The sequence below is a fragment of the Miscanthus floridulus genome, chromosome 8 (assembly GCF_019320115.1).
Source record: "Miscanthus floridulus cultivar M001 chromosome 8, ASM1932011v1, whole genome shotgun sequence".
In the NCBI taxonomy this organism is placed as follows: domain Eukaryota; kingdom Viridiplantae; phylum Streptophyta; class Magnoliopsida; order Poales; family Poaceae; genus Miscanthus; species Miscanthus floridulus.
The window spans coordinates 125,203,399-125,228,096 of record NC_089587.1 but is presented as its reverse complement, the minus strand read 5'-3'; the positions used below and the strand labels follow the sequence as shown (position 1 = coordinate 125,228,096).

Genomic DNA, 24,698 nt, shown 5'->3' with positions numbered 1-24,698 from the left:
ATAGTATATGCACGTGATCTTGAGTGTCTCCATATATTTATCTTAAAAAAATTATTTTTAGGTGTGCATGTAATGTTCTTTTCATCAGTGAAAAGGCAATGGTGTAGGAGTATGGCCAATGCTATGTTTATCATCACTTTTTTTGAATAAAATAAAGTGCAATATGTCAAAAACGATAATATGGTTTCAAAAATGCTATATGGCAACTGAGTGTTTTGGACGAATCCAAACACTCAACTCTCCACAGGACACGCCTGCGACCGCGACGCCCGTGCCTGCACCCCACGTGGCTCCTCCCTCTCTCCCCTCCGGCGACAGTGACGGGTTCCAGCAGCGCCGGTGCCAACAAGGTAGGCGGGCTCCTCCTTCCCCCCCCCCCCCCCCCCCCCCCCCCCCTCCTTCTCCAACTCCGGCAGCTATAGAAGGGGCCGGTCGGGAGGAGGCAAGCAAGGCAGGCGGTTTAGAGGACCTGGCGTTGGTAGCGACGGCCGAGCCAAGCCGGGAGAGTCTCGCCGGAGTTGGAGAAGATGGCTGCGGTCGAGCTCGGCGGAGTTGGGGAAGAAAACAGCGGTGGGAGGAAGGCGGGGGGAGGGGAAGAGGGTGGCCGCCGCGGATGCGGTGGGCAGCAGGAGGAAGAAGACTAGTAAAAAAATATCGAGTGCTCCCGGCCTCTCAAACACTCGAATGGGAGATGGACAGACTCTATGGTTTACCTTCATGGTTGCCTAATTATACCTTGCTGATGTCTTTATTTATCAGAGTTGATGTCGTTTATTGCTTTGAGATGTTGGTTGCAGTTTAAGTTTAACGCACTTTTTGTCAATCAAGGACTTATGCTTTGATGATCATTCATGGAGTTGCATGAGATGTTGGTATCATCCAACATTAAACTCAATTGGAGTTGCAAAGACATACATGCATTTTATACCATTTGGAGAATATGAAACCTTGGAGAGAATGGAAAGATGGTTTATGGGCTATCTTGGTATGTACATGTCCTAACACGGGGCATTTTATATCTCATTTTCTAATTAGATTCTGTACCTAACACAATATAACCATAAAAAAACATAGAATCTAATATTACAATTCCTGAAATTAGTATGCTTGGGCAGGTAAACACTTAAAATAAACAATTAAGATCAGTATCTAACATTACCACCTGTGACGTTGACACATCGCTAATATGCCAAGTGAATTCCTGTGTACGAATGAGCACGACGGCTGTTTGATCCAGGCAAAAATGTGTACATGTGTACCACCAGGTTGACGTCAGAACTGTAAATTTCCAGGCTGTTGCTAGCTGCTTTCTTTTCAGCCCTATTGTGCCAGTGCAGATACCAAGAGCTATACCATACAGGATATCATATATAGTATACATATACGGTTATATATAAGAGCCATAACAGGATATCACACGCTTCATCCAAATATATTCTTGATATTCCTACTTGACTCAAGTCTCAATTGATAAAATCGAGTGCACCTCACTAAGACCCAGCAATTCAACTCTCCAACACATCACATCGCCCCTTTTCCACGACATGTGAGCATTACTGAGAATCTCATACCACTATCGACCATAGCTGACATTTTGCAGGATGCGATTCCAAAGAGACTAGTTCTTGGTGATTCAAGTCACCTCAACTGTCAGTTGAGGTGCGCAGTGCACCCACCACTACAAAATTTGTAGCATGGAGTTGAAGCTTCATCACCACTCGGACACGGTATGGAATCAGCATCTACTGGCAGCAATACAAGGAAATAGATATGTGCCTTCCATGTTTCTTAAGTATGCTCGTTGATACATTACCAGATGGTACTTAAATCTTATGTGGCCTTTTGATTAGAAGCCACATGACCCTAAATGATTCAGTGATTTGAGCGTTGTGACTGAGGAGTTGACGGGTAGGATAATTCAGATTGTTCACCGCTGCGCAGTTTGGAGCCATCACTCTACAGGAGACAAGTACAGCAAGATTTGAGAATTTTTTTAGGGAAATCAAGATTGAAAATTGTGAAAAATAATAATTAACTAATACTGACAACAATAGCCTCAAGTATGCCCGACGACATGATTGAACCTATTGTAATGTGTATGACAAGTGGATAATTAATGTCACCTGTGAAGCTTCAGACAGTTGCCCATGCTCCATTTGCCTGTTCCTTCCATCCTGAAAAGGGGATAATATCTCAGAACAAATGGCAGACGAGATATAGATAGGTTCCCTGCGCATGCAGGCAGGGTTGCTCGTGAAGTTTTGAATTAGACAGCAAGAAATCAATGAACCAGCAAATGAGCTGCTCATCTGACACTTCAGTTTGCAAGCAAAGTAACCAAGACAATAGCAAAATCTGACATGAGATCCTGGTTCAGTGCCATGCTCAAATTCTCCTCGAAACTAGAAACATACATAACAAAGCACTTGCTAAATCAAAGACTCGTTTTTGCTTTGTCTAACTCTGTACTCTTGAAAAATCTACAACTACTAACTGGCACGGCAGCCAACACCATATATGGTATTTGAAAATTATATGGTGCCCTGCCACCCTCTTTAGCTAAAATATCATTTTGCAATGTTTCAAAAAATCATCATGTATGTAGTACACCTAAAGTTCAGTGTAGCCACAACAATTCAGTTTGAAATTTATCTTCGATGTTGAGATTCAAAAAACATGTGTCACTGTCAGCACATGATGAACAGTGCCAGGTTGACTGCTTGTCTACTTTGTTTCTTGACATCTATTGTCAGCACATGATGAACAGTGCCAGGTTGACTGCTTGTCTACTTTGTTTCTTGACATCTATGATGATTTTTAAACTGAATTGTTGCAACTATACTTAACTTTATATGTACTACATACATTATTTTTTGAAACATTGCAACATGATATTTTATTGTAGTTAACGAGAGCACCAGCCCCCCTGGGCTCCCTGTCCATTGTTGTCATGTCAGCCAATATGGACTTCAGGTGGGCAAATGTGGCCATCATCATGGAAGTGGTGATGATCATGATTATTGCTCCTTAACGCATTATCTCAGAAGCAGAGACGATCATGTCATCACAAATAGCAAATGTCAGGGTAAGTTTGGAAAGCAACAAGAAAAAATGAGAGGCAATTGGCTGATTTCCCAGCCCCCATTGATGGTGCCGGACGGCACTTGAGCCAAACAGAATGCCAACAGCAAGGGGTCAGAGCCAAATAGAAGAGAGGCACAAGAAAAGAGAAGGGAGATCAAAGATAACTTGGAGACACTTGGAGGTACTAAGCTGGCCGCATGAGTGCTCTGACTGATTGATACCAGTGGCACACGTCACATACTCAGCTGGGAGAGGATGCCTTACATGACCCTTTCCTCAAGAATAGAGTTTAACTCATATAGTCAGATGTGTTCAAGATGAATAGAGTAATGCTACCTAACAAAATGGTCTACAAAACTCTACTTATGTGCTCTGCTAACATGAACCACCACCACCACCAGTCAAATTCTCCCGATTGAGTTACACTGGTGAGACTGTTCAAATCCATGGGTCAATGAAACCCCTGTCACCAGTTCAAGTTCGAAAGGCTGGCACAAACTTCATAAAAACAAAATCAGGGGGATATGCCACCTGGTCGAGGCTTTTTTTCCCCACCACCAACCACCACAGGAAACCTTTCAATTGGTAAGTTCAGATCAGCGTGCATGATTGTTGTTGTCCATGTTAGCATGCAATGCAAGTCGAGTTTTTTGTGAAACATTTTTGCCGGTGTAGCATTACTCAGATGAATATTGGATTCTGATTCAATTTGAATTACAAGGAAAAATATCTTAAATAAGGGTTTTGGTTAAGTAGTTATCTCTGTAAAAAGGTCCATGAAACTGAGTAGAGGACATCCATGATATAAATATATAAACATAACAAAACCAAGAGTGGATATCCATTAGCTGAATAAACAAGATACTTTGTCCCATTTTCCATTTGACTCTCCCTTTCCCACCCTCTGGACAGAAGTTAGATTGGTTCATAAGAATTATAACCTAACTAACTAATGGATACCTAACTAACTAATGGATACATGCTGAACAAGCCCTCTCCCATGCATATTAACTTTTTCCATACAGCAAAGAGCCAAAGTTTATACCTAAGTTAGATATTTGATCACATTAAAACTTGATGTTTGATTTGATAAACTTTTTTATGATGAACCATCCTGAAGTGCAACACCTTGAAGAAAGGCAGGGGAGCTGGATTAACATAAAAGAATGGCAAGAGAATTGAACTTTGGTGTTGAAATACTGCTGAAAATTTTAAAGTTCGAATTTGTTCAAAATAAATAAATAAAAGTTAGAGTACAGCATGGGCTACAATCATGTGTATGCCCAAACTTATTGTATTTCATCAGAATTTGGGTAAGTACCTGAGGATTTGACTTGTAAGCCTGATCCTTGGGCCCTTGTTGGTTTTGTTGCTGTTGCAAGTACTGTTGGATCTGTTGTTGCATAAGCTGTTGCTGCTGTCGCTGAAGAAGCATCATCTGCTGCTGTTGTTGCTGAAACAGTTGCTGCTGTTGCTGTTGCTGCTGAACTGAGTCTTGCTGTTGCTGTGGCATCTGCAGTACATACTGTTGTTGTTGCATTAACTGCTGCTGAAAGAGCTGCTGTTGCTGAGCTTGCTGTTGTTGATACATCTGCTGTTGCTGTATAAGATACATTTGTTGTTGCTGCTGCTGCTGTTGCTGGAGATAAAGAAACTGTTGTTGCTGCAACTGCTGGCTTTGTTGATCCATTTGAGGTGCTTGTTGCTGCTGTTTATTTTGGTCGTGTTTGGTATCCCTGGAAGGACACTGACCCTGTTTTTCATCAGGAAGTTGCTGGACTGGCAGTGCCTGTTGTAGTACTACTTGTTGCTGCTGCTGCACTTGTTGCTGCCAAAGTACCATTTGCTGGTTCAGTTGTTGTACTTGCTGCATAAAATTTTGCTGAAGATGCTCAGTTGGAAGCTGTTGCTGTTGAAGACTCTGCATCTGTTGATTGTGCTGAGCCTGCAGGTAATACAGTTGTTGCTGGTAATATTGCCCCATTTGTGATGCATACCCTTGCATCACTTGGAGATACTGTTGGCTTCCGTGATTAGACTGTGCAAACAATTGATCATGAATCTGTGCGGATGTTTGAACATTCTGAGCCATTGTAAGCTCTTGCTGTTGCATGTTTTGTGAAAGGTTATTAGATTGATGTGTTTGAGCATTCCCCACCTGGTGTCGAAGTTGAGCTTGAAAACCGACAGTATCCGATTTTGTTTTCGCTAAGTCCAAGCTCAAAGGTTTTGCACAGGCCGAGAGTTCATGTGACTGCGAAGATTGAATATGGTCTTGACTCCCATGACCAATAGCAGAGATTTCCTTGTCACATTCAGTTGGATTTGGACCATCAAAAGACCTCTCTAGGTTTGCATTACTGACAGACAAATCATGCTCTGTGTCGACTTTTACCTGAACCTCCACATGTTGCCTTTCCTCCAGTTCTGGAGACATTCGAGCTGGACCAGCAGAATTTCCTTCTTTGTGCATGTTTGATCCAGACAGTGAGTCATATTTGGAGCATACTGTTTCTAGATGGCTGCTTGCAGATTCCACAATGACCTTGCCCTGAGAATTGATGTTCTCAGAGCTAGCGATTGCTTTGGAAGGAGAATCAGAGTCACCTGACTCAGCTACAGGAGCCTCCACGTCACAAGAATTTGTTTTCTCATCATTTTGTTCATGCAAGATTAGATCTTGATTAGTCTCTTCTTTGGCATGTGAATTCATTTGCTTCTGCATTCCATTTTTGTCCAGGATATGTTCACTGTGAACCATGTCGGTGCATTCCTGAGCTGCCCTGATGGTCTCTTTATGTGAATTGACAATCTCTAAAGCTTTCTGCTCTCCTGCATCCCTATGTCCTTTTCCTGAATCCACAATGTCCTTGTCCACTTGTGGTTCACTCTCCTTATCAACTTTAAGAGAAAAATCATCAGCTTTGGGTGCTAAGGAATGATCACGAGCAACCATCAAAGGTTCTGTTTTTCTCCTCTTGTTAGTCTCTTGAAGGCTATTGCCCATAGTAGAATAATGACGTGAAATGTTCCCAGTGCTGTGAGGAAACAGTTTACTATGCCGAGCCCACGCCTTTCTGAGTTCTTTAATGCCCCCATAGAGGTCAACAAACTGTGAGCAGGAAAACAAATGAGGCATGCAATATAGCTTATACAGGAGACAATCTATTTAGAGTTCCTGCTGTAACAGCATGCTAGAGTTGTGAGAATCCATTCCTTCGGCTAACCCTAGAAGGGTAGCAATATATATTAGTCATACATGGGCCTCATGGGCCTAATATACTCATACTCTCATACTCCAACACCCCCCCGCAGTCTGAACTACCGGCGCAGCGGAGTTACAGACTGGACATGAAAAGAAGCACACACACGAGCCCCCCCACAGACGCAACTAGCCACCAATGATGTTGAGGCTGGAGCGAAACTCGGTGAAGGTCGATGACGGGAGACCCTTGGTGAAGATGTCGGCAAACTGGGAGGTGGTCGGGACGTGGAGGACCCGAACATCGCCGATGGCAACCCGATCACGGACAAAGTGTAGGTCGATCTCCACATGCTTGGTCCGTTGGTGCTGCACGGGGTTGGTGGAGAGGTACACCGCACTGACGTTGTCGCAGTAGACCAGCGTGCTCCGGGAGAGAGGGCTGTGGAGCTCGGCAAGGAGCTGTCGGAGCCAGGAGGCCTCAGCCACGCCGTTAGCGACAGCTCGGTACTCCGCCTCGGCACTGGATCGGGAGACCACCGGCTAGCGCTTGGACGACCAGGACACCAGGTTGCCACCCAGAAAGACAGCGTAGCCGGAGGTAGAACGCCGAGTGTCCGGACACCCGGCCCAGTCGGCGTCAGTGTAGACGACGAGCTCGGTGGAGGAAGACCGCTGAAGGAGTAAGCCGTAGTCGACAGTGCCGCGGAGGTAGCGGAGGAGGCGCTTGAGCGCAGTGAGGTGAGGCTCTCGGGGATCATGCATGTGAAGGCATATCTGCTGCACTGCATAGGTGATGTCTGGCCTGGTGAAGGTGAGGTACTGAAGGGCACCTGCAAGACTCCGGTAAGCAGTGGGGTCTGCCACGGTGGTTCCCACGGCCTCTGACAGCTTGCCCTGTGTGTCAACTGGAGTAGAGCAGGGCTTGTAGTTAGTCATCCCAGCACGCTCCAGGATATCAAGAGTGTACTGCCGCTGGTGAAGGAGAAGGCCGGTGGGGCGAGGCTCAACAGTGACCCCGAGGAAGTGGTGGAGCACACCAAGATCCTTCATAGCAAACTCATGCTGAAGAGAGGCGACGACACGGCTGAGTAAGGACGGACTGGAGGCTGTGAGGACAATATCATCAACGTAGAGCAGCAGATAGGCAGTCTCAGCTCCATGATGATAGATAAACAGGGACGTATCTGACTTGGCCTCCACAAACCCCAGGGTCAGCAGGAAAGCAGCAAACCGAGAGTACCACGCCCGGGGGGCCTGCTTGAGGCCGTAGAGAGACTTGTTGAGCCGGCAGACCATGTCCGGACGAGAAGAGTCAACAAACCCCGCTGGCTGGCTGCAGTAGACTGTCTCGGTGAGAGTCCCGTGGAGAAAAGCATTCTTGACGTCCAGCTGATGCACGGGCCAAGAGCGACTGAGAGCCAGGGAGAGCACTGTGCGTACGGTGGCCGGCTTCACCACGGGACTGAAAGTCTCATCATAATCGACTCCAGGGCGCTGAGTGAAACCCCGGAGAACCCAGCGAGCCTTGTACCTCTCAAGGGTACCATCAGCCCGCCGCTTGTGTGTCCAGATCCACTTGCCAGTGACGACGTTGGATCCGGGTGGACGGGGCACCAGATCCCATGTCTGGTTGACGAGGAGAGCCGCGTACTCCTCTTCTATCGCGCGGCGCCAATGAGGGTCCGACAAGGCGTCGCGAACGGAAGAGGGTACAGGAGAGATCTGCGGGTCGTCGGGCATCGTCGCGAGAGCCCGGGGCCGCAGGGTACCAGCCGCGTGTCGCGTCACCATAGGGTGAACATGCCGCGGGTGTCGGTGAAGGAGTGGCGGGTGGTACACCGGCGACACGACACGGGCAGCTTGAGGCGGCGGCGGCGGTGTAGGGGTCGCCGGCGGAGAAGGGGCCACCGGTGGTGTAGGCGTCACCAGTGGAGAGGGGCCCCCCGGTGGTGCCGGAGGCAGCGGTGTCGCCTGCACACGGCGCTGGTAGACGTGCACCGGCTGGGCGAAACGCGCAGGAGGTGCGACAGGCGGCGTCCCCGGACCCGCGGCGGACGTAGGGGCAGGGGCAGCTCCGGAGGGCGACGCCTCCGGACCCGTGCAGGGCGCAGGGCCAGGAGCGTCACTGTTGGGCGGCGAGCGGGGGCACGGGGAACCAGTACCTGCAGGAGACAACGGTAAAAGTGGCTGGACCACCGTGTCAGTGGGAAACAGAGAGAAGGTGTCAGGATCGGGGGTGGGAGGTGGTGTGGTGGTGGTGGAGAAGGGGAAGACAGACTCATCAAACACCACATGGCGAAAGATGAGGACCCGACGGGAGGTGAGGTCAAAGCACCGGTACCCCTTGTGATCCGGGGAGTACCCAAGGAAGACACACAGAGCTGAACGGGGAGCCAGCTTGTGGGGAGCGGTGGCAGTGGTGTTAGGGTAACATGCACACCCGAAGACACGAAGGTGGTCATACCGAGGAGGGGTACTGAAGAGAGCGTGGTGTGGTGTGGGAGCCGGGCAGGCAGCGGAAGGTAGGCGGTTAAGGAGATAGGTGGAGGTGTGCAGACTCTCTGCCCAGAAGCGAGCAGGAAGCGACGCCTGGAGCAGAAGGGTGCGCATGGTGTCGTTCGTGGTGCGAATCATGCGCTCGACCTTGCCGTTCTGGGAGGAGGTATACGGGCAAGACATGCGCAGCTGGACACCTTGAGAGAGGAAGAAGGCGCGGGAGGTGCCGTTATCGAACTCACGGCCATTGTCACACTGGACGGCCTTGATGGTAAGGCCGAACTGAGTAGACACCCAGGCGAAAAAATGGAGAAGAGTGGTGAAGGTATCCGACTTTGCACGCAAAGGGAAAGTCCACGAATAATGCGAGAAATCGTCAACCACCACAAAATAGTATTTATACCCAGAAATGCTGATGACAGGAGATGTCCATAGGTCGCAGTGTACAAGATCAAACACATGCGTAGTATGTGAAGAAGAAGAACAAAAAGGGAGACGAACATCCACGGCCCAGCTGGCACGCATGACACAAGTGCTCATCGTGAGCCCGAGTACAACCAATGTCGGAACTGCGACTAAGCTGCGTCAGAGCATCACGTCCAGGATGGCCGAGGCGACGGTGCCAAGTGGTGGAGGAAGGAGTGGCGGCGAAGGCAGCTGACAAAGTAGACGGCGACGAAGAGAAAGCAGACGCCGGAAACCGAAGGGTGTAAAGGGGTCCCGTGCTGTCACATCGGAGAAGAGGACGCCGGGAAGCCAAATCCTTTACAGTAAGACCAGAAGAGTCAAATTCAACAGAACAGGAATTGTCAGCTGTAAAACGACGAATAGAAAGAAGGTTGTGAACCATAGAGGGCGCAACAAGAATGTCAGGAAGACGAAAGGAACCATGAGTGCCGGCGGCACCCACGGACATAACTGGAAGACACGAACCATTCGCGACCATGATGGACGAAGGATGAGAGGAAGAAGGAGGGTAAATAGAGGAGAGTATACCAGGGTCTGGAGTAGTGTGGTAAGTGGCACCCGAGTCGGCGATCCAGTCGGGACCGGCAGGCGGTGTCAGGGCCATGGTGCTGAAGGATCTGGCCAAGGCCGCCGGGTTCCAACCGACAAGCCCGGGCGAGGTGTCGGGAGGTGTCATCCACGAAGATGCGCCGGGAGGTGGAGCCCACGCAGACGGGAAGTGAAGCCCCGGAGGAGCTCCAGTGAGCAAGGCCGCTGGTGGGCGAGGCTCTCCGCCTGGAGCTGGGAAGGGCCACATGGAGATGCGCCCCGACCACGGGTTGTGGAAAGAGGGCCAGGGTGCACCCCGTGGAGTCGCGGGCGACTGGTGGCTCCCGCGGCCCCCACGTCCCCCTCCGCGGCGACGGCGGCCGCCACGGCCCCCCCCCCCCCACCCCCGCTCGGCCCGGGGGGAGGAGAACCAAGAAGCGACGACGGCGGTGGAGCGAACGAACGCGCCGGAGGAGTAGCGGCCAGGGCAGTCGAGGAAGACGAGGACCCTGGCATGGAGGTGGACCCTGGCTGGACGCCCTGAGTGAGCTCCTCCATGACAAGGTCGTCACGGACCTGCAGGAAGGAGGGAAAGGGCCTCTGCCGGGTGATCCACGTCCGGAGGTGGGCGTAGCGGTCACTGAGCCCGCGGAGGACGTTGAGGACCAGAATGCAGTCCTCCACGGGCCAGCCAAGGTCGCCGAGGGAGTCCGCCATGCTCTTCATGCGCCGGCAGAACTCGCCAACGGAGAGGTCACCCTGAACGAAGGTGCGGAAGCTCGCATCGAGACGCAGGGCCCGGGCTTCTGCATTGCCCAGAAACTGGCCCTCGAGCGCAAGCCAGGCCCGGCGAGCGTCAGCAGAGTTGCGGACGAGGTCGTGGAGGTCCAAGGAGATTGTCCCGAGGATCCAGGAGAGGACGACGCTGTCAAGGCGCAGCCACGATGGGTTCTAGGCCGCGACCGAGGCGTCGACTAGGACGTGGTCGTCGAGGGCGTAGCGGCGGAGGGTGAGGATGACCAGGTCCCTCCAGCGGGCGTAAGAGGGCGACTCAGGCTCGAGGACGACCGGGACGAGGAGTCGGATGTTCTGGACACCCCCGGCCTGGTAGTGGAGCTGAGCCACGTGCGGGTCGGCCGGGTCGTGCCAGATGACCGTGGTGTGAGACGCGCGGTGACCCGTCGAGCCTGAGGAGGTGGCCGCGGTGTCGTAGGAGGTAGGGAGGACGAGGAGCTGCTCCGCCTCAGCGATCTGGCGGGCCAGGGCATCAGCCGCGTCGCGCTCGCGCTCCCAAGCGAGGGCGGCCGCCCGCACCCGGGCCTGGCTGTCCGCAGCAGCAGCCCGAGCAGCCACGAGGGCGGCGGCGAGAGCGGAGTTGGCCCCTGCCGTCTGGAGAGGGGCAGGGGGCGGCAGAGGAGGCGGAGCGGGGAAGAAGAAAGGCTCCAGGTTCTCCCCCGCGCCCGCAGCGGCAGCGGCAGCGGCGGGGCTGCCTGCGCTCGCGCCCGCCCCTGCAGCAGCGGCGGCGGCAGCGGCCAGGCTGCCCGCGCCCGCGCCCGCGGCGGTGGGACCGCCTGACACCCGAGGAAAGAAGATGAGGCTGGGCACACCAACGCCCGCGCACGCGCCCGGGGCAGAGGACGGGCCCCAGCGCCTGCGCCCGCAGACAGGAGCAGCGGCGGCCGGGCCTCCGCGCCCCGGCAAGGAGGCCGCCGGCGGCGCGAGCGGCCGGGCCGGCCGAGCCCGCGCGCTGGCCCAGGAGGAGGGGTAGGGAAGGGGGGGAAGGCCTGTGGAAGTAGGTGGAGGAGAGAGGGGGAGGGCGGCCAAGCCATGCGGCGGCAAGAGGCCGGCGGCGCGGCGGCCTGGCGGTCTGGTTGGGGAGGAAGAAAACCTAGTCTGGATACCATGCTAGAGTGTGAGAAGAATCCATTCCTTCGGCTAACCCCTAGAAGGGTTAGCAATATATATTAGTCATACATGGGCCTCATGGGCCTAATATACTCATACTCTCATACTCCAACACAGCAGCATGTCCCTCAGCATGACCAGCGAAACAGAGCAAATTTTAAGCAAAGACTACAATTATCTCAAGTTATCCCAGCATGACACTTAAGATTCGCCTTTAAAAAAAAATCAACTATAATTGAGATTCAACACAAATAAATGACAACAACAAGGGAACATCCCTTCGATTCAGAAAATAAAAAAAAGGGAATATCCATTAGCTAAGATGGATCGGTAGGTAAATAAGCATCTTGCCTAATCTCTGACAACAATTTAGCACATGGCTCAACCAAATGCTATTACTCCTCTAGTCCCCAAAAATATTTCTTCCACTTTTAGTGGTCAGCAATTTACATCACTCAACCTGTGAGCCACAACCAAGTCTCTCAGCCCCTTTTACTATCATTACTATTACCTCTTCTTGCATTTGTCTCTAGCTTATCCCAACTTGCTTGGAACAAGAGGCAGAGCCCCCTCTATAGCAGGGTGGGTCAGGTACCCATGGCGAGGAGGAACAGACACCTCTACCCCCCCCCCCCCCCCCCCCCCCCCCCCACCTCCCCACCCCACCCCCCGCCACCACCCCACAATGCCTTGATGGACTGGTGGTATAGCCCAATTGATAGGCAGTAGGCCACAGCTCACAGGCCATAACTTCCTCAGCCGCATCTCCCTCCCTCCTACATACCGCCACGGTGTCCAACGATTTACTACATTTGAGATATAATACACACTAATACACACTAACTGATTTAGTTTTTAAACAAACAGGTTGGTTCTTTTACCTATTGGATCTTGGTAATGTTGAATTAATGAATTATATTACGGTGTTAAAGACCAATACCCTTTTTATGGAAGGTGCCACCTTCAAACTTTAACTATGCCATTTATTAACCATTCGTACTCTTATCTGTGTGATTTTAATAAGAATGTGGTATGCGTACGCGATCATTTATACTACTCCCTTTGTCCTGGAATATAAGGTATCCTAGGAATTCTAAGACATATTATGTGATAAACTAAATGATGCATATAACCCTTCCTGGCTACCATATTTGGATTAGTAATAGAAATTAAAATTAATGGTAGGTATGCATGTGAATGCTTCATTCTTAAACTGAGATGGAGGGTTAATTCACCTAGAATCCCTTATAATTTAGGACACACTTTGAACGCTTGGATACCTTATATTGTAGGACAGAGCGAGTATGAGTTAAATTTGTCATGTGTGCTCGCACCACCTAAAATTTAGAGTGTGATCTGCCACTGCTTGGAACTAATCAACTAAAAGGCTTTGTTGTAATTGTTGGCTTGTTGCAGACTTGCGGTTGCTTTAGTGGTCCTCCACATACTAGACTTAAAAACTTAATGTGGAAGATTATACATTATGAAAAAAAAACCTTCTAACAGACATGCAATTTTGATGTCCTAAATTAAATCTGTACATGTACAGGGAGTTTGATGTAAGAAAGTTTTGGCTGTCTTTGTAAAAAGCACCAAAATTTTTATGGCCAAGAGGAGAATAGGTAACTTAGTACTCCGAGAATGCTAGTTATGCGTAAGGCGTTCATGGAAAGTAGCACAAACATAAAAAAAAAAAAGATGACAACTATCATCAAAATCAAAATGAAGAATGCAATTCTGGCTAGAAATGATCAAGCAAGGGTACACAAATATTTCTTTCTTAGATAATATAATCATTGAGTAGTGACAAGACAACCCGGTACTAAACTTGATTCCTTTGTCCTACCATTTGATAAGCAGAGGATTCCTATTCTGGTTCGAAGTCCCCAAACCAACCATTAAGATACTACAGGCTATAGCACAAGGCTATTTTGATTGGACGTACCCAGTGCAGAGAGCTCCCGCTCTATGCGGGGTCTGGGGAAGGGTGTTAGTGGCAAGCCTTACCCTCGCCTGTGCAATGCGAGAAGACCGCGACTCGAACCCGGGACCTTCCGGTCACAGGCGGTAAGACTCTACCGCTTGCACCAGGCCCGCTATTTTGATTCAGTATAATAATATATAAATGCATGACATATACATATTTTTGAATCCCCAATCCCAACCACCAAACCATAAACAAAGAAAAAAAAAAGCTCCTGCATTTTCGAGAAAAAATAAACAAAGAAAAAACATGCATAATTTATTGTTGACCGTCTAATGGACCACATCCATTGTCATTGCTCCTAGTTAGAGTTAATATCTACCTGTCAATAAATATTTGATGGGACGTGTTCAATGCAAAATACATGGTTGGTACATTTCAAGTGGAGAGAAAGCAAAACAAAAGACGACTTTATTTTAGTTATTAATCAATCAATTTTAAAAATATCAAAATTATTTGTGTGAGCTTTTCCATCATGTGCAACACAAGTGCGTTGTACCAGTACATATTGAAGAGGATCATATCCTGTGCACACCCCTACTTCATCCAAGTCACCATCTGATTGGTGATTGAAGTGAAGGAGCTGCACAAGTACATAGATGGCCATTTTGCAAACTGCAAATGCAGCAGGTACTTGTACACCCCCTACTAAAGGAACATGTGGGGAGGAAAATAATTGCTTAGCTATTGGAAACTCTCTAACCTCCAAAAACAACAATGAGATATCTTCACGATCCTCTGTGCTTAAGGCTGTAGATACATCAGATCCTGGAGTCACGGCATTAGAAATAACAGAATCAAGAAGAGGTATGTCTTTAGGCCCTCCATGTGTACTCATGAACTGTATGAATCCCTAATCAGAAAAATAACAAAATAAAAATTACCAAGGCTTCTTTATGTACAGGTAAAGGTAAATACTGTACAAACTGTACTCAATAAATTACAGGCCTTAATCAACGGTTTACAGGGTGCACGATTTATTCCCTTGACAAAGACTTGTTTAGCCTCAATAATGCTATGACTTGCCTGTATTGAACAACATGTCAGCCTAAGATAAAAAAGAAAAAGAAAACGTAATAGTATAATACAGACACTAGCAACGAAGAATATGTTAGATAAAAAATCAACAGTTTCCTGTATCTTACTATCTTACCATAGAAGCAGAGACAGATTTTGTTACACACATTGATAATGCACATACAACAGAAAAATCAACAGTTTCTCACATCTTACTTTAGAAGTAGAGACAGAAATTGCTACAAACATTGATCACACAGATATATTAATCTAATTCCAGTCAATTGCAGATATGTGAATACATGTTTGATAAAGAATGAACAACCTACAAGCTGCACATTTCATTTCATGGAATTGAAGGATGTCTTTACAGAAAGCATGTATAAGAACTGAAATGGGCATAGCATACTCGAAGTCCATGGCAAAGTACTTTGTTCTTACTGCATATATGAACTGAGCAAAATTGCTGTACAGGTCAGGAAGCAACTCTATATTCTTCTTCTGCATTGCATCCTCAATTGCTGTCTGATATATCTCAGAAGCTGCTTTAGTATTTCCCTATGAACATTTAAACATTGTAAGAGGATAATATTCTGGCAAAGGGTACAATTTTATAAAAGATACAAAAGGGACAATGTATTGGTGTATACCATTCGTTTTTCCATGTTGGCCAGCCTATTAATATTTGCATAAAACCCTGAACTGAAGTAACTTCTTGCTTTAGTAAAAAGAGAGCGCGCAGCCAGTGCATCACCAATTTGCTCTTTAAACAACGCATAATACATGCAGAAAGTTGGGACTTCCTGCTTGGATGGAAATAAACAAAAGAGAATAAAATAAGAATGAGACTGGTATTGCTAGCAGAAAAGTGCATGTTCTAAATCTTTCCATCCATTAGGTTCTGAAACGCTTGTGACAAAATTCTAATGGTCCATAAACTTAATTAAAGCTTGACTCATGTGCCAAAAAGGGTACATAAAATCAGAAACCGTGCCAAGTCACAACAGGCATGGCATATGAAAGATTCATATAAAGCATAATAATGTGAAAGCATTCGAGTAGAGGCTTGCAGAGTGATAGAGGTTCTCAATTCAAAGGAGAGGCAATGAACTTCAATAGAATAAAATCAATAAATCTACAATGGTTCAGTCACCAATTCACCATACTGAGCAAGGAAGAGGAACGAATACAACTTTTAAGTGCAGCTATTTGGAACTGTGTCCCCTCATTTAAAAAATAAATAAATATCTTCCAGCATTGTTGAGCATCAGAGTTGAGGGAAGGAGACGTATCAAAAGTGATTGTGTTCTTTGTTGGAACCATTCGATTCGCACCATGGAAGTGGATTAGGAAATCTGGGTTCCCATACAATAATAAAATTTCATATGGCTTGCTATCCTTAATCGTTGTTGGACTGCAATGGGTTGTCAGAGAAGGAATAGCCAAGCCCCACGGCATGCCCACTTTGTGATCAAACACCTGAAACCATTAACACCCCTGCAGATTTCCTGTGTGGTCGTGAGGGAAGTGTAGTACACTGTTTTTTCAGAAAATTGGACTGCTAGCTCCTATGGAACTGTAGCAGGATGTGGTGAGGATTGTGAGGTCTTTTATCTTATCCAGAATGTATATATGTTTACACAAAACAATTAATTCGTATCCTATCGCGATGGTAGCTGCGGTCGTCGGAGCGGCGGTCGCTGTGACGTCGGTCGTCAGGGCGATCGTCGTAACGGTGAGGTGGGCGCTAGGTGCCTGCATCCTCGTTGAAGCGCACCTCGGCTTCCTCGGCGTCGGCGTACTGGTTGGCGGTAGTTATCATTTCGCCGATACCGGTGGGCGGCTTCCGGTTGAATTTGGAGCGAAGCTCGCGATGGTGGAGTCCTCGGATAAAGGCGGTGATGACTTCAGCTTCCGTGATGTTGGGAATAGAGTTTCTCATCTCGGAGAAACGCCGGATGTAGCTGCGGAGGAGCTCGGATGGCTTCTGGTTGATGCGGCTGAGATCATGCTTCGTGCCGGGTCGAGTACACGTGGCCATATAGTTGTCGGTGAAGACTTTCTTTAGCTCTTCCCATGATCCGATGGAGTCCGGCGCAAGGCTGGTAAACCAGCTCATGGCGGGTGGCGTGAGCATGACGGGGAGATAATTTGCCATGACGCTGGTGTCTCCTCCGGCGGCGCGGACAGCAGTGGCGTAGGCCTGCAGCCACTGAGTCGGGTTCATTCTTCCTTCGTAGGGCTCGACCCCGGTGATCTTAAAACCACGGGGCCACCGAAGCGTTCGGAGTGCCCTTGTGAAAGCTGGAGGTCCCTCAGGGTTGTCGACACCGTCATCTATGGCGTTGCGGTCGGGAATAGGCTCGAGGGCTGAGTCCGGGTTGCCGTACTCCTTTTCGTACTCCTGGCGGCGACGCACTTCGTCTTCATGGCGACCGAAGCGACGTTGCTCGATATGCCGTCGCGCATCCCGGAGGTTACTGAGATGCACTCGAGCATCCTGTTCGACCTCCTGGTCGTGTTGGCGATGGTGTTCGGCGCGATGTCCCCCGGGTCCCCCTTAGAGAGGTAGCGACTGGTCGGCGAAACGGCTTTGACTGGGGCGGCGATTGGATCTCGGCGCGGCTGATCGGTGAATCGTGCTCGTAGAGCACGAAGGTCTCTGGTCCTCGCGAATCTCATTGACCTGACAGTGAGCCGCTTTAAGCATGGCGGCGATCTTGGCGAGCTCGGGCGTTTGAGGGAAACGAGCGAGCTCGTTGGTGGCTACTGCCAAATTGGCGCTTGGAGTCTTGAAGACGTCGTGGCCGTCGACGGGGAGAAATTCTTCGTCGAGGTCGCGGTGGAGCGGGAGCGGTCTTCCTTGAGAATCGAGCCGATTATTCCGAGCAGCCTCGGCCCTTACGATGGCTGCCTCGTTTTCTCGCCGCTGCGCGCGGTTGACGTTCCGGTTCTCCCGAGCAACGCGCTCCTCCTCGGTTTCGCCGTTCCGAGGAGGGCTGTCGATGCTGACGTTGAAGATCGCGCCCCCCCCCCCCCCGGAAGGGTGGAAGGAGAAATTGCTCGAAGAAGATTTCGGCGAGGGTCTCCGTAGAGCCCTGAGACTCGGAGCCCGGAGTTTCTTCCGGGATGGTCTGGAGGGGCGCCCCGGGGCTTCGGCCTAAGTGTAGCGTGTTGACGGCTGGCGGAAGCTGGATGGCGACCTGGTCGGCGAGTAGACGGGTGGAGTCCACCTGGTCGGCGAGTTTGCCCCTTAGGGCGTTTTGGTAAGCGGCGGCGGCGTTGGTGAATCCGAAGGGTAGGACCGTAACCCTTGCAGTTTCCCGGGCAGCCTCCGATAGATCTGGATCGGAGGGTGGTCGGCGCTGAACCAGAGTGTCCAGAGCCGATTCGGCGACGGAGAGACAGCCGGCGAGCTTCAGTCCGACCCAATCGATGGACTCGATCAGATCGTCATTATTGATCTGCCTCCCCTGGTAACGAGGAAGCGGGCGGCGAGTCGTTGCTGAAAGAGACCTCGGAATCGGTTCCGAGATCGGATCTGCAGTTGCAGGTGCGGGGGTGGTCGGCGCAGAACCGATCTGCCCCGGCTCGAGGAGCTCTCCGACTCCGTCAGCGTTGATGACCCACGAGATGGATCCAACCGTGAAGATCTGACCGGGCTGCGGAAGGGACGAAGAGCCTGCGGAAAAAGCCATCTTGTTCGACAAGGAAACAGCATGCACACCCCTACCTGGCGCGCCAACTGTCGACAGAATATCGTCGGCAGTCCTCCGAGGGGTGTCCCACGAAGGTAGATTGATCGGCAGAGGAGCGTGAGATCAAGAACAAGAAGGCAACAGAGACACACGAGTTAGACAGGTTCAGGCCGTCAGTATGACGTAATACCCTACTCCTGTGGTCTGTTGGTTTGTATTAGCTATCGTATGATATGCCGTGATTTTAGAGGGGGTCCCTGCCCGCCTTATATAGTCCGGGAGGCAGGGTTACAAGTCGGTTAGATCTGAGAGATAATCGGAAAGTAATAACTGATTACAGGAATCTTGGGATCATACATATCCTAACAGATCTCGTAGTATCTTCAGGATATCTTCCTGATGTCTTGCGGAAGGCGCCGAGCAGAGTCGTGCCCCGCAAGGCTTCTTGTGGGCTGGGCCACCCCTAGGGGCGCAGCCCATGTGGTCTGCCGTGGGTATCCGGGGTCGTACACCCCACACTTACGTACTCCTTCAGTCACAAATAAATATGTTTTGAGTAGCTTTACATGCTCCCTCCGTTCCATTTTACAGGGCGTTACAAGGGTATTTACAGATACCAAGACATCCATCCATCGCGCATGCAAACATATTAACTCGCGTAATTATGCGCACCGCTGGCCATGAAGTCTGTCTGTCATTCCGTTTCTTGTGCAGTACTCAGCCCGCGTTTGTAAATTCTTCCCTGGCTCTTCCACCAAATTAACTCATTCCGAGAGCATCCAGCACTTCGGTGCTAGGCCCCCATGCATGCATGTGACGCTTCAGCTGTCTTGAGCAATTACCTGCCACCTCGATACTTCAGCCCGCCTAGTAATATGGCCAAAAGCAAAAACGCGAAAGCGCCCTGTATAACGGAATAGAGGGAGTAGATTGGACTTGAAAAGTAGTATCATGATACTATATTGATATATTACATTAAAAATTAGTGATCAAAAGTCACAGTTCTTAAGACCGTTCCTATACCAAAATGATTAATTTTGGCAACAAAAGGATTATGAATTATATCAGTTATCATATAGATTTGTTCTTTTTTGAGGAAGTTATCATATAGATTAAAATATTGCTAAGAGAGTTTTGTATCTATATAAAGAAGTTATCTAGTGATAGGATCCTTGATCCTACCGCGGCTGCGAAGAGCGTAGGGATAGGAGATTGGAGGCCGGGGGCGAGGATGACGGCGCTGGGGCGCCGTGGCTCGAGCAGGGAGGCAGTGGCGGCTACCCTAGGCGTGCTAGAGGAGGAGGAGAACGTGAGGGAGGCTGGGAGTCACGGTAGATGGCCCTTGAGGCCAGGCAAGAATATTTGCCTTGCTTGCTCAATCTAATAGATCCTATAATTAAGGAAATAAGAATAATATCTAAAGATAACAAATCCTGGGCGCCTAGGACCCCTTGCTGCCGCCCGTCCTAGCCGCTTGCTCGGCCCCTGCACTGGTACGTGACGCCCGTCATAACATCTAGTCTCTCCCTCAACCATGCCTCAAAGCCACTACCACACAGAGGAGCTCTGTGCCCCTGCCAGTAGTAAGATGAGAGCAGGTACTGTACCCTTCATCCTTAGATCCATATCCAACTATGCACATAACACACAAGTACATAGGGTCCTTACACAATCTCAAAACTATGGGAAGATGTAAAATGCCAAGTATGTTACCAAGTGATACCTTTACAAAACATGATGATGCTCGACCCAGAGCATGGTTTGCAATTTCTCGGCCGCCTTTAGCATCGACATACTCTGAGTAGCGGATCCAAAACTCCGAATAATTAGCACAAGGGATCAAGCACCTCTCATAAAGTTTTACAGCCTGCAAATGAAAGGCAAGGACATGAAGTAATCAGATTCTTGAATAGAATATATGAAGCCAGCCTTCTGCATAAAAAAATTACTAAAAATAATACCCAGTCAAAATCCCCATACTTCTCCACAAAGTCAAGATACTGGTGCCAGTTTTCAAGCTGATCATCATCAAGTAGCTTGACATGAAAAAAAGGCCTTTTTATGGATGCCTCAAAGTAACAGATTTCTTTGTAAATCTTGCTGGACCTTTTGTAGAGCCTCTCCCCAGCAGATAAGTAATGCTTCAATGCTTCAGGACTAAGATGCCCACCTTTTTGGTCAAATAAGTCAGCAATAATAGTTGATATATCCAATTCAGAATCTTCAGCGCCTATCATTTCAGAAGCATGTGTTTCTTCTGATAAAATTTCAGCAACGCAACTTGTCACCTCTTGTTCCAATAATGTTACAAACTTTCTAAAACTGGCACATTTACAATCCCAAGAAAGAAAGAAAAGAGGTCTATTAGTAAGATACAAAATAACTCAATAAATTAAGAAACTTTGATGTGTGAAGGCATGGACAGTTCTAGTATCAACATCTCCTAGTTATCCAAAGCAATTCTTAATATAGAACTTAAGGGCCTGCATAAATCTCTTGGCAATCCTATTAGATGTATTGTTACCTTGATCGGTAAGGTCAGCATTTTGCTATGGTCTGCAAAAGATTTCATTTGAGTTGAAGTACAAGAATTAGATTTCTCGAACATCCTAGCATATTCTTTTGTAAGTAGTAACTGGAGATTAGCTATTTGCCATTGTCTCCACATATCAAGAGGAGGTGGCAGTTTATTGTCAGCTCTGCATTGACTAACTCAAAAAACAACTTACTATTATATAACCAGGTCGTCAATCATATTGATAATATGATTCAGGATTGGAGATTAACAGAAAAGAAGTTATGTTTTATCATTTACCATTAGTATGAAGAGTAAAAGAGCAGCATAACAACTAACAAGAGCAGCAGAAAACCCTTCATACTCATAAGTAATAATAATAATAGTGAGGACAGCCCGATTGCAGTACCATAATTCCTAAAGTGAAAATGTTAAATCAATGTGATATCATATGAGGATATACCTTTCATAATACATGTGCAACTTCTTTGTGGGAAATTTCAGTGTGTTGATTAAAATGGTGGCAAGCTGAATCAGCTGCTTCTGAGAGGTTTCAAATTCTATATACATGTCCCACAGGTGATAACACAAATAGTCCTTTCCAACAAGAGATAAAGCCCTCTCGAATAAACTGGCATGTATGAAGAGGTATTAGTACAAGATATGCACAAGTTACACATGATAAAACTTGAGAATAAGTTAACCACATCAGAAAAGCACAAGTTACACATGATAAAACTTGAGAATAAGTTGACCATATCAGAAAAGGGTCAACATTATATCAAAACATCAAAGGATACTTATTCAACATTTTGCACATTTATAATTTTCTGAAGGCAAGATCCATATTGAATTCTGAGATGTCATGTGTATCCATTTAAACAGAATCCTTCCATTTCACATTCCAGGTTAATTCCAAAAGAGAATGTTGTCACAAATTCAGTATAATCCAATTTCACGACATATGAAAAATTTATCAGGTTATAATGCTTATAATATAAGTCTTGACAACAAATTTCAATCGGTGAGTGGATGGTTTGGGTGGGGGAGGGGACAGAGAGATTTCAATGGTTAATATATTTCAATGAGGGTACCAGGCTACCAGCAATACGTTATTTCTCTTCCCGAGGTCTTCACTTCTTTGATCAGCATGCTCAAAGCCTCTCTAGTCTGATCTGATACCCGTATTGAAAATTCACTCCATGTAAGAAAATGCTCAACTTTTTCTAGTAACAATTTGTCAAAACAATGTTCTCTCTGCCCTAATCTTTCAGTTCTATCTACTAGGTAGAAGTCAGGAATTAATAATAAAAAACATATCCATTATAGCTGAACGAATTCTCAATTTGTGGCATTCAAAACATACAAGCTAACATGATATGCTAAGTTGCGCATAAAGATCAAAATGGAAAAAGGAAGAAAATGGTAAGACTAAGGAGAATGGAAATTTTCGCATCAGTGTAAATAAGAAGAAAGATTGATTCCAAACACAGATCACACTGATGTTTCCTTCACCTTCTGATATGAGCAGGTTCTTCAAATGCAGATATACCAAACCCACAGTAACTGACCCAAATATCGACAGAATGAGGTACAGCATGGACAGCTTGTTCATAAACATCCACTACATAGCTGGTTGTGCATAGTCGTGCCTTGTGAGCTGCATACTTGATCCAGTAACCATAGCACAAAGGAAATTCCAACAAGAAGCTATGGTATACCAAGCTTATAACTTCTATGTCATCCTGAAAGAACATTATCATCAGAAACCAGATGAATGTTTGTAACATACATTGGCACAGCATTCCAAAACATTGAAAGGACTCAAAGAAAACACATCAGTCTATCAATCTCTGTATGTGGTCATGGGACATCACATGAGGAAAAAAAGAGAAGCAGTAGCAAAGTATGAAAATAAATTAAATAAAATAAAACACTAAGATTCCACTTACTGCTGATTTTCCCTCTGCAGCATTTATTAATGATACCCAAGCATCAAAATCTCCAGCGTTGCTATCACATAACAATCGAACTCTGGTCTTGAAAAAATCTGGTAGAGAAGCAAACAGTCATGTTCAATGCATTGTTCAGATACAATTCCAGCACCAACTGTCAGCAGATGAGCAGAGACAAAAGATTCCACCTAATCACATGAAATGAGCTTCATTTTATACTTGTTAGTGAAAATACCTTGTTGTTGCTACTCAAGAAAAGAATTAGAAAAGAACCCACTGGACAAAGTACTAGACAAACTAACAAAACCCTAAAACCTACTTGAAAGAGTTCACAGTGCTGAGGGCAATCAGACATGATCTCCATTTAACATGTAGGTATCAGCACTTGCTGAATTCTTAACCAAGACAAACAAAGTGGTACAAAACGACCTACTACTACTGGATAGGGACTGAGACTCCTCCCAAACAGGTTTAGTACCATAACCCCAAAATCAGTGTTAACGTAGCTCAGACCACACTTTAAAACCTGGAAATCTTTACCTGAATCCCTGAATTAAAAAGGAGCTGGCGTTTTAAGGATCCTTCAATTTAGTTGAAATCCGCAACAAATTTGACTAACGCAAATCCCTCGAAAGGGAAAGGGAAAGGGAAACACGGGATCTGCTCACCGAGCTGCGACGATGGGAGCTCAGGCGCCGCGGCGTCCGACGCGAGGGCCATGGCATCGTCCTCCGGCTCCATCTCCACCTCCGGTGGCGCCAACGTGGCCGTCGCTGGCAGGGCCGCGGTATTGGGTTCGTGTCTTGCCCAAGTCCGTCAGCCTGTTCGTTTTGTCGCGAAGGATCGTGCCTGCTTACTGTTCCAGCTTATAATCCGTATACGCAAGCAACAGGCTGCGTAACGGTTGCTCTCCTCTCCCTGTGGTGTAGGACTACGGACCTTCGTTTCCTTCATTTCCATCAGCGAGCCAGCAGAAATACCTGCAGGTTCCGAAGTACGCGGAGTCCGTCGTCCAAAACTCCAAAATAAGTCTCAGTTTTTGATGAGTCAACTGATCTCAATTTTAACTAGATTTATAAAAATAGTATCAAAATTTACATCTACAATAAAATAAATTTACTTTAAAAATATCTGACATAATTAACCTAATAATGTTTATCCGGTATTATAAATATTAATATTTTTATATTTAGTTAAAGTTGAAATTATTTGGCTTCTCGAAATACGAGATAGTGACTTATTTTTTAACAGAATAAGTACATCTAAGAAGTTTAGTAGAAAAATAAGAAATGACATGAAATATTTTGAGACAAACAAAATGATATATTTTATTATAGCGTGTTTGGAAAGAAGGGAGAGACCCGTTCATGACGACTGCCGACTGGTTAGCCTCCACGTGCAACCCCAAATCTAACTAAATCCACTTAACAAACTCCATATCTGAGTTCTTCTTATGAAAATCTACTGATTCATGGGTTTGTGACGCATGTTTATCGCTAGAAGAGCTTAGAATGGATGAGGGCAGATGTAGTTGGGGTGGCCATTTCCCCCACCACCGGTGACTCTGGCCATCACTCCACCTCCGCAAGTGCCTCCATCGTTGCCTTCCTCGCCCCCATGCAGCCTCATGTACCTCGCTCTTGTGGTCGAGGCGGCTTTGTTCTCCTAGTAAGTCGGTCATGGTCCGTCGCTCTCTGAGACGGTCGTCATCCAGCTGTCACCCGTTGTGCGTATTGCTGCATGTACCACTATTGAAAGGACTTTGATGTTGCCTAGAGGGAGGTGACGTTTCTAAAACTTAACAACAAACAAAAACATCACAACGAATTAGCAGAGTGCCGAA

General features: G+C 47.5%; 1 protein-coding gene and 1 pseudogene across 1 annotated transcript; both read right to left on the bottom strand.

Moving 5' to 3' along the window:
* Nucleotides 1-953: 953 nt before the first annotated feature.
* LOC136477256 (pre-mRNA-processing factor 39-2-like) lies at nucleotides 954-23,755 on the bottom strand. The gene is made up of 13 exons (XM_066475371.1): nucleotides 23,524-23,755; nucleotides 22,853-22,950; nucleotides 22,416-22,645; nucleotides 21,364-21,531; nucleotides 20,347-20,707; nucleotides 20,109-20,252; nucleotides 15,338-15,490; nucleotides 15,129-15,245; nucleotides 14,619-14,696; nucleotides 14,374-14,523; nucleotides 4,406-6,196; nucleotides 2,124-2,174; nucleotides 954-1,956 (listed from the first exon to the last, which is right to left on the bottom strand). Exons 1-13 carry the CDS (start codon nucleotides 23,594-23,596, stop codon nucleotides 1,873-1,875), a joined length of 3,498 nt encoding a protein of 1,165 aa, XP_066331468.1. The 5' UTR covers nucleotides 23,597-23,755; the 3' UTR covers nucleotides 954-1,872.
* LOC136475433 (uncharacterized) lies at nucleotides 9,926-11,766 on the bottom strand (annotated as a pseudogene).
* Nucleotides 23,756-24,698: the final 943 nt, after the last annotated feature.